General features: G+C 48.1%; 1 protein-coding gene across 2 annotated transcripts in view; it reads right to left on the minus strand.

The window, feature by feature from the left end:
- Positions 1 to 15,500, minus strand: part of Rbks (ribokinase) — an 87,177-nt gene that overhangs the window by 9,616 nt on the left and 62,061 nt on the right. The window contains exon 8 of one of the 2 annotated variants that reach the window (XM_076559270.1): positions 2,525 to 3,121. The exons of the other annotated variant lie outside the window; for it this stretch is intronic. Coding sequence (XP_076415385.1) covers positions 3,113 to 3,121 — 9 coding nt within the window. The 3' untranslated portion in view covers positions 2,525 to 3,112. Of the gene's footprint in view, positions 1 to 2,524; positions 3,122 to 15,500 lie in introns of those variants that run through there. 2 annotated transcript variants of the gene reach the window in all.

Raw genomic sequence — 15,500 nt, forward strand, 5'->3', positions numbered from 1 at the left:
CCTTCCACGGACTAACTCTACGCCATTTCTAAGACTCAGCTCAGGGCTTAGTATAGTCAGTCACACACCGACTGCCTGGCACGATGCTCAAAGCATTCTCTGAGCCCACCAACCTAGACCAGTTCCCCCTATGTGCTCTGCTTCCTGTCTGAGGTCACCAAGACAGCTGTCACCTTCGATCCTGAGGCCGAGTGCTGTGCCCAGCTTCTCCTGAAATGCACTGTCAGGAAGCCGGGGCCTGAGTGGTCAGGGGAGAGCACACGCTGTTCCAAGAATGCCCCATCTTGTGGGCGTGGTGGTGGTGGGGCAGCTATGAAACAGGCTTAAAAAAGTCCTAGTTTGTCAAATTCCAGATGATAGAAAAATGGATGAGTTGGAAGGAATGATGGGTATTAAGTGCTGAAAACCCCAAGGTAAAAACTTGCTGGGCAGCACAACAGAGCCCGGATGATCTTGCCAGAGTGATGTCAGCCCTGAGGGTTCATCCGTTAGGAATCTGGACCCACACAGCACGATTCAGAGGCCAAACTGCTGAGCCACCCGAAAAGAGCCCCCACATTCCTCCTTGATGCCTTCACACATTCCGTCCGACAAGAGCACACCACTTTCTTTTCTTTTCAGAACCCCTCCCTCCACAGAGTATTCAGAACTCACTCTGCAGGCCGAATTCCTCAGTCTGCTTGTGGTTTCCGAGGCCAGCAAGGAGCAAATGGCCGAAACATGATGATGCGCCATTTCTCCTTCGAGCGTCTGGCCAGGGGCTCAGGAGAGAGCAAATGTAAACCACCAGGGTCCCTGCTGCCCATCACATGGTGCTGGGCCCCAGATTAGAGCCCTCTGGGCCAGCCCTCCTCTCGGTACTTGGTTTGGGATGGAACTGTCTCCCAGGGATCATTTTAGGCAGCTGCCCCAATGACTGCCCGTAGGCTAGACTGGCATCCAGGCCTGCCCTCCCTGGCCTAGATGTCTACGCATGGGCTTCTGCCTCCTTCCCACGTCCGGGACCTGAGGCATGAGTAGCTGATTGGGCCTGCGTCTCCTAAACCTCAGAGACACCACACAGAAGGACCTTTTAATCTTTTTTTTTTTTTTTTTTTTTTTTTTTTTTTTGGTTTTCCGAGACAGGGTTTCTCTTGTGTAGCTTTGCGCCTTTCCTGGATCTCACTTGGTAGCCCAGGCTGGCCTCGAACTCACAGAGATCCGCCTGCCTCTGCCTCCCGAGTGCTGGGATTAAAGGCGTGCGCCACCACCGCCCGGCTGGACCTTTTAATCTTGCATCAACTCTTTTTGTTAGCTCTGTCATCTTTTAGGAATGGTAACCAGACTGCCTTCTCATTTGTATTGAAGACCCTTTGTCATCTGAAGTAGAACTCACACAACTGAGGCAATGTTTTCTCAAGTGGAACCATGTGCAAATGGCCTGGGGCCAGACATGTTCACTAATGTGTACCTGCTTCACTAATGTACTAGTCATGTGATCTCTGGTGGGTTGTTCAGCTTCTCTGCATCTGTTGACCCGTATGATAGGACTGTTGTGGATATTAATTCAGACAATGTCACAGGGTCCGGGAGAGCCCGGCACAGAGTGGGTGTTCAACAGAGCGGGACAGACTAGATGGCATCGTGTCAGAGGCCATTTAGTTTGCTCAAGGTTTTGTAGTAAAAACTCATGATCTAGGTCAGTGAGGTCAGACAAGGTTCCAGGGACAAAGGGGTCTCCATCACAGGGGCACGATCTATAGAGTGTTAGAGCAAGAGGGTTGGCTTTTTAGAAGAATAAGGGTGGCTGGGAAGGAGCAGAAGCCAGTATCTAGAACCCTCGGTTATGCAGGCCAGGCTCTAAAGAGCTCTAGCCGTGGCCATCAGTAGCTCCCAAGATCTCCGAACTTTGGGGTGAGGTACTCGATGAACCCTATGGGAGTGGATGAGATTAAAGTGATGGAGAGTAAAGATCAGGAAGTCCCTGTGGTCAATGCAGAGTTGGGGAAGCCAGGCTGGTCTCCTGCTTTCATGTAGGGACAAGGAGCAGAGGCTAAGTAATGTGAGGCCCTGGGAAGAGCCAGAGCTAGGAGGGTGGGGCCAGAGGTCAGCACGGGAAGGGGCTTCCTGTGACAGACACGCTGGACCTCCACTGCATGGGAGCGTGGTGGAGCGCTCTGCTCTCCATGGCTGCCAGGGAGAGGTGGTAGCAGAGCCCAAAAGGCTGAGCAAGCTTGGCATGAGATTCCTCTAGCAGTCTGGACACTGAGGTCAGGGCTCATCCTGGTGGGCAGACACCATCAGGCCGCTGGGTCCCCTTCTCCACGTGACCAGCCTCACCACTCACTGCTAGGAAGAGCAAGAAAGCTCTATGGAGGGGTTTTTCATACAGGGCTGGTTCCCGGCTGGGACTAGAACTCACGGATGTGTGAAAACCATAGCTGTTACAATGGCTGGCATCTCTTTAAAACGCTACAGCATATAAATGTACACTTGAGTACATTTACCATTTTAATATTTCATGGGGAAAAAAGGAGGGTGAAGAGGGAATTTTTTTTTTACCAGGTCTTTGGGGCAGGGTGATGATGAAGACAAGTCTGGGAAATGCTGAAGGAAGGGCTCTTGTCCTGAAGAGCAAGCGGTCTAGTCAGGGTCTTTGGTGTGTGGGTGACCCTAACAGGCGAACACTCCACTGCAAGGCAGGGTGGGCAACCACTGGCAGACCCCCCACTTTCTTTCCATTGATCCAGAAGTTCTAACATGGTTACCAGCGAACCCTGGGAAGTTCTCAAAGCCACAGAGTAAGGAACTGGGGAAGCGGATGGGGACCAGGCTGGCTGGCACTATTTCCCAGGCAGAACAGTGCCAAGTCTGCTGCCTGTGCAGATGTGACAGGGTGAGCTCTGTGGTGGACTGACCCTGAGGTAGGCTGTTTACGCAAGAGCTCAGCGCATGGCTCCCACTGGAATCTGTCCCTCTCCTCTTATCAGCTCGTTTACCTCAGGAGGATGAGATCATATCCTTCCGCAACCCCAAACTTCCCGCCTTCCCAGACCATTTCAATTGATGAGCATCATGACAGCCAGCCAGAACCCAGATTTTGTCTCATGTGTAAATGTAGCTGATGGCCACTCTAAGTAATCTGTAGGAAACATGACAAATTATCACATCACAGATGTCCATGTCTTTGCCACGTTATGATACATGTTAATGATTAGGCTGAGATAGTCCACTTAAAAATACTCTGATTAAAAGACTAAACTATTTCATGACCTAATATAGTCCAAATGATCAACACTTCAAATTCATCAAGCACTGAAACTTGTTCCTTGGTTTATATACTCTGCTAGTCATTTGATATGTTTGTGTGTGTGTGTGTGTGTGTGTGTGTGTGTGTGTGTGTGTGTGTTGGGGATGGAACCCAGGGTTTCTATCACTGAGCTACAACTACCTCCCACAGAAAAACAAACACAACAAATAAATAAACAAACCACCTCTCCCCAGATCCTGGCTCTGGAGTTCATACAGCCACAATTCACCTGCTTTAAGTGTACAGTTGGCATTCTTCAGTGTAGTCATGGGGTTGAGCAGGCCATCACCGCTGTCTAGGTTTCGAAGTTTTCATCCCCCCAAAAGAAACCACCTCATTTTCTGCCCTCAGACCGCTCTCCTTCCTCTCTCTACAGACTTGCTAAATATATACACATTTTTCAGTGAAAGAATTTCGTATTTTAATTCTAGAGTTAACTGATAATTTATTATTTCCTAGCTAGACACAATTTAACCATATTCCTTCTGGTGCACGTCATATGAAAGTGAGGCCGCTGTTGATCCAGTGGGGACCAGTTACGAAAGCATCTTCCCTCACAAACATTGCGGAGAAGGTTTACTGTCCTTCTTCCTCGGATTGTCACCAAAAGCCTGTGAGATTTTCAACTTCAACTAGCGATGCGCCGGGAGTTGGCAGTGGTGAAACCAACTGCCTGTGACCGCTAATCTGGGAAGTGAAAACACACCTACACTTTTCGACATTAACTGGTCAGGTTTGTCAATCTTGGTTTCTGGAGATTCGGCTGGCTTGAGGGATTTTCTCTCTGATTTTCTGTGCTGCTTAAGGGGTGGCGTCACGATAAATGTTAAGCTTCCTTCTTAAAGGTCTGAGACGCACAGGTCTGAGATGGAGGTTTCTGGTGTGGCACGCACCTCTTAAGAGAGCTCTGGTAGTCACACACTGTCCACCCACAGAGACCAGCACAGAGCATCCCGGGGAAGCCAGCAGAAACAGCATGTCTGAGCAAGGGCATATAGCCCCTTAGGTTTGGGTGAGCGCTAATCAGGAAATGGTTTTCCTTCAGAGCAGATCAACCTGTGAGACTAAATGACAGAACCTGAGAGACACCCAGCAGGTCGTAGGCTGGACAAAAAAAGTGAACTGGGTCAGGGAAATGATAAACACAGGCCTTTCCGCTCCTGTCAAGGGCAATGCTCACAACCCTAGGATCCTGCCTGAAGAAAGGCAGGACTTTCACTTTCTTGTCTATTTACAGGGTATGTTTACAGATGCGATTCAAATAATCTCATTACAGTCCTGTGAGGCAGCCAGGCTTTCATTTTCCAGACAAGAAACCAAGCATAAGAGCTCAAAGACAGTTAGGTGGCAGTTAGGATGTCTTTGGTTGGAGCTCAGTACCTGGAAAGGCTTTGGCCTTTGCTCATAAATACTTTAAAATACCTCTGAATATCTTCGGTGGAAGCAAATGTACATCTTCTAAGCTAGGGGTTTTCAATCTTGACCTCAGAATAGCCTGGAGGGCTTGTTAAAATGGGGAGGGCTGTGCCACACCCTCAAACTTTCTGATCCATTAAACCCGAGGTGGGGCTTGGGATTTGCATTCCTAATAAGTTCCCAGGTGGTACTGATGCTGTGGGCTGAGACACACTCTGCCTAAGGAATTGACTTCTGGAAAGAGTGAATCATCTGAAAACCAAGGCTAGTTAGTCATTTAGGTCTGGGATCAAACTAGGAATTCTACCGTTTGGTCAAAAACAATGGGAGGAAATGGAATAAAGGGCTCCAGACAGGTCTTTTTATTTGTGCTGACTTTTTTGAGACAGAGTCTTCCCCATGTGCCCTGGAACATAATACGTAGACCAGGCTGGCCTTGAACTTGCTGTGAACCTCCTGTCTCTGCTCCCTGAAGGCCGGATGTGCTGTCGCACCTGGCTGGTCTGAGGGAAATCGTGACGTTTCCCCACTGGGCACTGAAGTGTTTCGAGAACTCCATGCCCAGCTTCACACTGTGAGAGATTCATTATCAACCTTTGATTTTTTTTTTTTCCAGCTTTGGAGAAAGAGAGCATGGAGATGACACGTTAGATGGGTGTCAGGGAAGAGGTAAGAGCTACCGAGTGACGCTGAGCAGGCAGGGGTCCTTTCTGTGCCGATCACACGAGGGTGTACATGGGGAGGTGGAGGGAAACGTCTTCCTGATTTTTGCTCTTGTGATCGGAGTGGAACAGGTGAAAAGGTCAAATTTTAGATCCCAGAGACAAACATGTAACATTTCACCCAGAGAAGAAGGAGAAGAAGAAAAAATCCCAGTAGGAGAGAAAAAAACCAAACAACATGTGACATTAGTACGGAGAGAGTCAATCCTTTGTGTCACAGCAGGGGAAAGGAGGCGGAGGAATGCCTAAATATTGGCTCTATTTTAATTCCAATTCTACATTACATTAAACTCTCCTTGTACTCCTCTCTGTTTTACAGCGCATGCTGACACAAATTGGCATGCCTCCTGGTTGACATCGTATTCCTCTTGAATTATGTATTTCTATCTGGAGTGAGGTGTACGGGCTAAAGCGTGCTTTCCTTTAGATGGATGAGAACGGAGAAGGAGCAATGGGAGGTCAGGTGTAAAATCACAGCGAGGTGAGGCTGGGGGGCGTTCGGGCCAGCATTTGATGGCCCAGAGAGGCTGCAGGTGACGGTAAAGAGTAAAGACGACACTGGTCTCTCTGTTCTCACCACATCGATTAAACTCCAACTAACACAAAGCAAAAAGCTCTTTACGCCTCCCCGCCAGAGCCCCGGGGTTCTTCACTGTTGGTACCCTGCCTTTCTTTGTAGGAGAACAGCTGACCACCGGGACAACTGCCTCACTGGGGTTTTGTGTAAGGCTGAGTCACCTTAAAGAACCCCCTGCTGGACGTGTGTGTGGGGGTCTCAGGTTTCCCACACGTGCAGGGCTGTGGGGCTCAGGCTGACCTCTGTCTGGTGACAGATGGCTCCTGGAATGGCAGAGGCCATTTGCTGGCTCCATCTGGGCCTGCCTGTGGATCAGGGTTCTCTCCCAGCCTCAGCACTCAGTGATGGCCTCTCTGTGGCCAAGTCACCCCAGTTCTGAGGTGGAATGTTTTAATGGGGTGCTCCCTAGCAACACTTGTACCACAGGATCGCATATAAACTGCAGACACACACCACTAACGGACAAAGCAGACATCTGAGACTGTACCCCTTTTCCTTCGCTGGACCCCCTTTGTGGACCTCATTCTGTCTGCAGTCCAAACTCGAGCCCCATCCTTTACACCATGCTCAGCTATCCCCGAAGCCATTTCTCTAGTTTTGATTTCTACAAGTGTGGAAATGGGGGTGGGGGGGAGCTGTTTTACTTGTTCCTTGATAATAAAATGAGAACATTTCATGTTTTACTTACAACTGATTGTTATGAAAGCTGTTGGGAATCATTATGACCTCAGTAATAAGGTCTCAGTAAGCAGCTCTGCCACACTTGCTGAAATCGGCTGGGCCCAGCGGCCATGTCTTGGTGTCCGTCACCAGGACACCCCTCTCATTTGCCCAGGGCTGGCCAGGCTGCAGAGCACGTGAGGTCCACCATCAGCCCTGAAGGGGATGGACCACGGATTGCTGTAGCCTCCACAGGTTCTGGGGTGAGGCCGGCTTGGGCTGTGCTCAGCAGAACCCATTGACCCTCCTTCTGGGCCTTCACGGCTCTGCAGTCTGGGAAGCCATGGAGAAAAATGGCTTAAGGAGACTGAAAACTGTCCAAGACCCCCATCTGCCCAAAATGTCTGTGGTGGATTAACTCATTCTATAATTGATAAAAGAGAAAAAGGATCCTGAGTGCAAGTGAAAAGTGGGATGAGAAAGGCTCTATTCTTCCAGCGCTGTTAATGAAGGCTTTGTATAGAAATAACTTTACATATCTGCGAATAGATGGCACTCAAAACCAAAGCGTCCGTTGGTGACTCACTGGGCTCTAAAGACTGGCCTTGCCTTCTGTGGTCAGCAATCTTTCTTCCTTGTGACTCCAGCATTCCTGACAGAAAACAGTTAATCCAGTATGTCTTGGAATCCTCCACAAGATTTACTGAAACATTCTCTGCCGAGTGCTCATCTCTACCAGCTGCTTTCTTCTCGTGGTGAGCGGGGCTTGAAATCAGAGCACTGTTGTCTGGGAACTGAGAGATGGCACAGAGCCGCGGGATTATCGCACAGCAAAGGCATCTGATAGCGGCCTGAGCACCGACCACAGGTTGCAACTCTGCCACACACGGAACTCGGAGTAATCGGTCATTGCTCAATGCTGTGTCCATGCCTTGCTGGGCTTGGGCTGTTAGGCCACAAAGTCAGCAGGCAGTTGCTGTCAGGAGAGGGTTTCTGGGTTATTTATAATGCCTCTGCTTCCTCACAGTGACGGCCTCACTCCTGGCTCTAGAGCCAGGCCTACACCGTGAGGATGGAGGGAGGAACGGAGCACAATCGTTTGGAGACTCTGACTGTGCTGAGAGCTGGTGCGAGGGATTCCTTGCAAAGTGCTTGGCCCTTGGCCGGAATACCTGGTTCTGTCTGCACAACCCGAACCCATCATGCACTGCCTCAGCAGTCCCTGTCAGGAAGGAGGAATAGTTATGTGGAGGCTGTTTCAGTCAGGAGTGAGCTGGTGTCTAAAGCATGTGTGACAGGCAAACTATGTGAATAGCATTGTGCTGTGAGGTGTTTATGTGGAGGATAGTTATTCCTTATTATTTATATTAAACTAGCATTGTGCTGTGAGGTATTTATGTGGAGGATTGTTATTACTTATCATTTATATTAATTATTTATTTGATTAATTATTGTATTTATTACTAAATGCCAGCTGGTATTTAAAGGAAGGGTAGGTTTCTGCTTTCAGCACTTGTCTGCTGAACAGATCAACCACCAGAAGGCAGGTACGAATGCCCTTAAGGGACATGAACGTCACTTGAGATTTGGATTTTTTGTGTAGGTCACACTTCTCTTATTACTCTCCGTGGAAACCAGCTTCGGCCCTAAGGTGAATAAGGAGCTAAAAACATCTTGAAAACCACTGAGACCAACAGAGTGATGTTTGTTTTTCCCACAAAAGGACCATCTTGTTGTCTTCTACCATGTAAGAGGTAGTCCAGGCTGGCCCGTGAGCCCCAAGGAACTGCCTGTTTCTGCCTTCCTAGTAATAGGATGCAAACACACACTTGTCTTTTAAAATGTGGGCTGGGGGATCACTTTATAGACTGAGTGATGATAGCCTTAGCACCCGTTGTTTATTTCTTAATGACAGCCGTTCTGATGGGGTCGGATGGGATTTCGATACAGGTTTGGTTTTTGGGTGAGGTGGGGGCGGGGCAGGGTTTTATATAGCTCAGGCTGGCCTTGAACTCAGTCTGCAGCTGAGGATAACCGTGAACTCCTAATCCTCCTGCTTCTGCCCCCCAAGTGCTGGGATCACAGGTCTACGACACCATACCTAAGTCTATGTAGTTTTGATTGGCGTCTCCCTGATTGACTTTAGTGTCCTTGGGAGCCTCAGTTTAAATGCCTTTGTTTGGATAGAGGTGAGATGCTGAAACTAAAGACTCCTTCAGAAAAGAACCAGGGAAAATTAGTCACAAGTTTAGGGAGTAGCAAGAAATCCTGTCTCTACTGAGACTTTGGTACCTGGAGCCTCTCCTTTGTTCAGTTTGGACTTTAACATTCACACTAGCTGTGTGGTTCAAAACTTTGTAAGTTAAGAGAATCAATACTCAGCTAGGGAGAGACCTAGGGTGACCAACAGAGTTAAGAGGGAGTTGGGGGTGGGGGTGGAGGAGTTGGAGGGAAGAGACTGGGGTAGAAATGATACAAATACAGTACTCGGTATGAAATTCTCAAATAGTAAAAAAAAAAAAAAACTACTTGAAGCTAAAATAGAATGTTTAGAATTGAGGCTACATGTTGTTTGTTTATTTATTTGTTTATTTTGTGTCTCTCCATGTAGTCTGTGCCACCACCTCCAGGCAAATTTTATATTCTTTAAAAAAAGCTGCCAGAGCTGGTGGCGTACGCCTTTAATTCCAGTACTCAGGAGGCAGAGGCAGGCAGATCTCTGAGTTCCAGGCCAGCCTGGTCTACAGAGTGAGTTCCAGGACAGTCAGAGCTACACAGAGAAACCCTGTATCGAAAACCAACAATAACAATAAAATAACAACAAAACAACCAAAAAGGCTTTCTGTGCTGTTATTATTTTGGTGTTATGATTGGACCCAAGGTCTCATACTTGCTATTCTCTATCACTGGACTAAGTCCCTCCCTTATATTTCTGAAGGAACAGCCCTAGGAAAAAGGAAATGAAAGATGCTGTCAAGGACTACTTCCTCTTCTGGGCATGGTGGCCCAGGCCTATGAGCTAAGTACTCAAGAAGCCAATGCAAGAGGGTTGCAGGTTTGAGGCCAGCCTGAGCTACACAGGAAATCCTGCCTTTAAAAAAAAAAAGCCAAGTATAGTGAGTGGTGTGACACCTTTAATCCCAGGATTTGGTAGGAAGAGGCAGGCAGATATCTGTGAAGTTGAGGCCAGCCTGGTCTACATAGCAAGTTCCAGGACAGCTGGAGCTATATAGTGAGACCCCCAACTAAAAAAAAAAAAAATGTGGAGGCCCGCAAAGGTTTCCTAGTGAGATCTGAGCTTGCTTTACCCAGCAGAGCTGCATTAGAGGATGGCTTGACCACGTGCGTGGTTTCCAGGTGTTTGGAAGGGTCTGCACTTGGATGTGCAGTGTGCTTTGATCTAGCAAGAGGAGGTCTTTTGCCCTGCCCCTTAGCATTCCTTTAAAAAGCCCTTTAGAAGAGACAGAAGGAGCCGGTGGATAAGGATCCAGGTCCTCCCGAGCTGCCCTGTGTTTCTATCTGTCTCTCCCCCTCTATCCTTCTATCTAAATACTTCTCACTTCTCCCTCCTCAAGAGTAGCCTGGGGTAAAAGTGGGAGCGGGTCTCTCTCTCTCTCTCTCTCTCTCTCTCTCTCTCTCTCTCTCTCTCTCTCTCTCTCTCTCTCTCTCTCTCTCTCTGACACACACACACACACACACACACACGACAATCTTCCCTTCGTACCATTAGCAGTATATTTATTCAGAGCACAGCCTATAGCATGCACTCATTTTTCTGCAAAGAGCAGGCAGATGTCACGTCTGTGACCCACACAAGCTGCTTTTACATTCTCCTGCTCACCTCCGTCAGCAGCAGTGGCCAATGAAGGTGGTGGGCATGGCAAGGCTCCAGCTTTTTGGGCTCTGTAGTTTGAATCTCATCACAATTTCAAGAGTCCTCAGGAAACCTCTCCACTCTGTGGGAGGCACGTAGAAGACCCACAGTTTAGCCCTGGCAGGTCTGCCCTGTGATGCCAGTTCAGTTGCCAAGGAAAAGAAGCCAGGAGCAGACCACATGTTCACTGCCTTATGCCACACCAATGGCCAGGCTCCTGGAGGGCAGGGTTGATGATAAGTAGACCTGAAGAGTAGAGTGCTAGGAGGGAAAGATGCCAATCATCGATGACTATGATCTACCTCTGCCATCCCACCCTGCAGAAGGGATGAGTTCCTGCCCAGGCCCACAGGTCACTCCAAACCGAGATTTAGATGTTTCTCTCTTGACTTTTTGCTATGACCGAGATGACTGACTGCCCCTCCATCCCATGCCGCTCTGCCCCGCCACACTTTTAGTCTTGGGCCATCTCTGAGAGAGGACTGGTCCTAGACCCCCCTCCAGGAGCTGCTAAAGTATTGGGCACCGGGCACCTGGATGTTTAAAGCCAGTCCTGCTGTGGGGCAGTGCATTGGGAAAAAAATAGCCTTCCGCTTGGCCCTGGTTCAGTTCTTCAACATGAAGATGACATTTCTGGTAAGCAATTACAATTAGATTTTTAGAGCCCTGGGTTTTCAACTGATCACATGCAGGATTAAGAAAGATAATTTCAAATATTGAGTTCCGCCTGATTAGCTAATAAATGAGCTGATCTGCTGATGTGAAAGTAATGTAATACCGCTAATACAGCCCTTTAGGGCATGACAGATGTCTTGTGTCCTGCCTGTCAGTTGCCTCAGCAATTACCCTGTCCTTTGTCCTTTCCTCACGGCCAGTGAACCCCTTTTTGTCTTTTTCATCTTTCCTGTCAGCAGAAGTTTCAGAGTTTTAGAAATTTCATTCTTGGGGCAAGGAGGCCTATTTAAAATAATCAGATTGATTTATGTGTATTAATGTTTTGCCTACGTGTGTGCATGTGTGTATATACCGTGTGTGTGTGTGTGTGTGTGTGTGTGTGTGTGTGTGTGTGTGTGTGTGTGTTGTGTGTGTATGAAGAGGCCAGAAGAGACGCGGTCATCCCTTGGAGCTGAAGTTTCAGGTGGTTGTAAGCTACCATCTATGGGAGCTGGGTTCTCTGGAAGAGTCAAAACTGTTCTTAGCCACTGAGCCACCGTCCAGCCCCAGGAGGACACTTCAGAACTCAGCTGTGCCTCCTGTATTTCACAGGTGCCTTTCACTCTCCGGAACCTGGGGTTTTTAGTTGTGGTCTTTGTTAAACGGGGATATATTTTAAAAGGGAACACTGTAATTCTTTCATTTTCAAATAATTTCTAGGAGCACTGTGCCTCTGACTTCGTCTTTCTCTAGATATTTTAAATGTGAGGGATGTGAGGGATGTGAGGGATGTGAGGAAGCCTGGAGAGTAGACCCAGAGACAGCTGAGTGGAGTAACTCCCACACCCCAGCCAGTCACTCTCCAGAAGGCACCAGAACTCGGTGGGTGTTTCCAAAGGGCTGCTGTAATACGCTGTGATTGAGACAGCTCACAAAGGACCCCTAAGCTGCGTCCTGAGATGGGGAGTTGGCTAGTCAGGATAGTAGAAGTGGTTAGCTCCCCTTAGCCACAAAGGCAGCTGGGGGATGTTAGAAAGAGGGTTACTGACCTCAACAGTTCAGACTCCTACCAAAGAAGTTGAATGAAAAGAAAACTTGATTATAATCTGTAAGAAAATGCACATCTCCTCCAAGAATGGGCACTCAGGGACAAGAATGAATGGGTGTGAATCCTGCCCGAGTCATTATTATCTGGAATGGCTCAATCCCACCACCCCACTTCTCACATGGTCCAGGCCTGGCCTGCAGAGGAAGCAGCTAGCTGGGATGGTGATGCCTGGGTTCTCTGTACCAGTGGGCAAAGCATGCTCCTGGGATTTTCTGTCTAGAGACCCCCAGTCTGCATAAGTAACCAGACAGACACCGAGGGATGTAATAGAGTTGTTTGTGAGTGCTCACACGAGCCAGACGGTATTCAGCGTCTATGGTGGGTTATTCCTTTCCATGGAGACTGCAGTGTAAGTGCAAGAAAGGAAGGCCTTCTCAAGATCTGGCAACTTCTCAAGGTCTACAGACAAGGGTGATTATAGAAGTCTGTATCATGACAAGTGGCAAGAGTGTCAAGTCACAGAGAGGTGGACGGTCACCCAAATCAAAAGGCAGACTAGTGAGACAATACCAAACGTATTTGCTCAGAGCAGCCCAGCTAGCTAATGGCTGAAGCAGGGTTAGAACCGGCCGTCATCGGCCCCAAGACACTGGACCTATCATATGCAACCCTTGGCTTTTTACTGAAAAAAGTGACTTGGCTCATCCCGCTGTGTGGTGACATTTTATTTGTGCACACAATAAAGCTTATCTGGGGATCAGAGGAAAAAGCCAGCCACTATATTAAACATAGAAGTCAGGCAGTGGTAGCACACGCCTCTGATCCTAGCATTCGGGAGGCAGAGATCCATCCGGATCTTTGTGACTTCAAGCCCACACTGAGAACAGAGCCAGGCATGGTGACACATGCCTCTAATCACAGCACTAACCATAGAGGTCTGGAGGTCTGTACTGACAGACAGGAAGTGATGTAGCTGGGCGGAGAGAGAAAGTAAGATGGCCGGGCACAGAAAGGATATAAGACGTGAGTATACAGGAAGTAGCTCTCTTTGGCTAAGCATTTCCTAGAGGTAAGATGTGGCTGGCTTGCTCTCTGATCCCTCAGCTTTCACCCCAATATCTGGCTCCTGGTTTTTAATTAATAAGACCGCTTATCAATTTGCCTTACACTGCTGGTTTGTCAAAGCTCATCATTTTCCCCTCAGGGGACACCTGATTTTTCTGAATTTATTTTAGGTCACTTCTGGGCATAGTCACTTGCTTCCTTGTATTAGCCTGCAGGGTGCCAAAACAAACCACAGATTGAGTGGCTTAAACAGCAGAAACTATTTCTCATAGTCCCCAAGGCTAGGGGGTGTGAGATCTAGGTGTCAGTCACCAAGATGGCTTTTCTCTTGGCCTCGCAAGTGGCCACTATCTTGCCGGTGCTTATGGCGCTCTTTCTTTGTGCGCACGAAGACTGAGCTCTCCCATGGTGCTGCTTCTTAGGACACTCAGCCTTTTGGAGTAGGAGCTCCACCTGTGACCTCACTTAACCTTAATTGCCCCCAACATGGCTCTGTCTCTAAGTACAACTGAATCGGAGGCACAGGTTCAACACGTGGACTTTGGTGGGGACACAATTCAGTCCCCATCATGGTGTCCCATGTTCTTCTACTCCCAAGAGTCTTTTCATTAAGGACCATTTCTCCCCACTTCCCCCCTTCTTTGAAACAAAGTCTCATAGCCCTGGTTGTCCTGGAACTTGCTATCTAGACCAGGCTGGGCTCAAACTCACATCGATCGCCTGCCTCTGCCTCCTGAGTACGGGATTAAAGGTGCGTGCCTTTACCACCATGCCTGCTTCAGGACCATTTTAAGTAGGAGGGGCATGGCTGAAGACCACTAGGCGTGCGGATGTATGCCATCATGCCCAGCCTTTCATGGGGTGCTTGGCTTCCAAACTCGGGTGTGTATGCTTGGAGTTTGTACAACAAGTACTTCACTGACCGAAACATTGCTGTAGCCTGGCCGGGTCCCCTTTACAAGTCCTCCTGGTTAGCCAGTTGCCAAATCCAAGACCCGTGACAAAAGCAGTCAGGCTGGCACTGTGCCCTGTTTCGAGGAAGAAGGCCAAAGAGCCAAGCTGGTAACAAGCAGATCCATCCAGAAGTGAACTTGAACATGAGCGATTTCTTTGAGGATGTGCAATATATTTGAATGATGAACAGAAGCAGCAAGCTTTGAAATTTACCCTGATATTTCCCAGGGGAACTATATCAGATAACATGTTTGAGGAAAACTACTTCTTCAAAAAGATTAAGAAAAAAATCCCGTCAAAGTGTGCACTGAGATATCTAGACTGGACCCCCGAGGGCCCCAAGTAAGAAGGCACTATGGGTCTCGTGTGGCAAAGGGCACCCTTCCAGAAGTCCTGTCAAGGGGTGGCTCGGGCTGGTTACATGGAGACTTGGAATGCTTGAGGGGTTAATCGTGAAGCCAAGGGAAACTGACTGTCAGGGGCTCCTCTGTGATGACGACACCCAGCAGCCCTGGAGCAGTGATGGGACCTACCTTGATTGCTAGATGTGGCTGGCTCGCAAAAAACCTCTTGGCTATGCCCCCAAAGAAATATTTATCTCAAATAATAAGTAATACCCTAAAAACACAGGTTTATGGACAAGATCTCAAATAATTCAGAATATGAAGTGGAAAGTGGAAATTACCACGCCAATCCATTCCCTTCCAGAGCAGTGGTTAGAACAGCTTGGCACACTTGCTCCAGACATGAAATCTATATTTACATACGAGAGCTGCGAGTTACCTTCCAGTAGCCAGCGCGACACAGTGATTGCTTAACCTCCTCTACTGAGGAGGACATGCCATCTTCTCAAGTCTGAGTTAATCTAAAGTTGAAATAAACATCCTTGCATAAATGTTTGTATGTGAGCATACCTGTGGCACAGACTCCTGGAAGGAGACTTAGTAGGTATAAGAGAAAGTGTATTTTAATTGGTACTCTTGGGTCACCCTCTGAAAATACACAGGAAGAATGTATGTTCCCATTAGAAGTATGACAGGATGTGCTTTTGAGCTGCTGGAGTATGGACATGATCTATCTTTAATTTTTTTCTGTTTTATTTTTTTGAGACAGGGTTTCTCTGTGTAACAGCCCTGGCTGTCCTAGAACTCACTCTGTAGACCAGGCTGACTTCGAACTCACAGAGATCCACTTGCCTCTGCCTCCCAGGTGCTGGGATTAAAGGTGAGCGTCACTACCAC

Source organism: Peromyscus maniculatus, chromosome 22 (genome assembly GCF_049852395.1).
Source record: "Peromyscus maniculatus bairdii isolate BWxNUB_F1_BW_parent chromosome 22, HU_Pman_BW_mat_3.1, whole genome shotgun sequence".
NCBI classification, from domain to species: domain Eukaryota; kingdom Metazoa; phylum Chordata; class Mammalia; order Rodentia; family Cricetidae; genus Peromyscus; species Peromyscus maniculatus.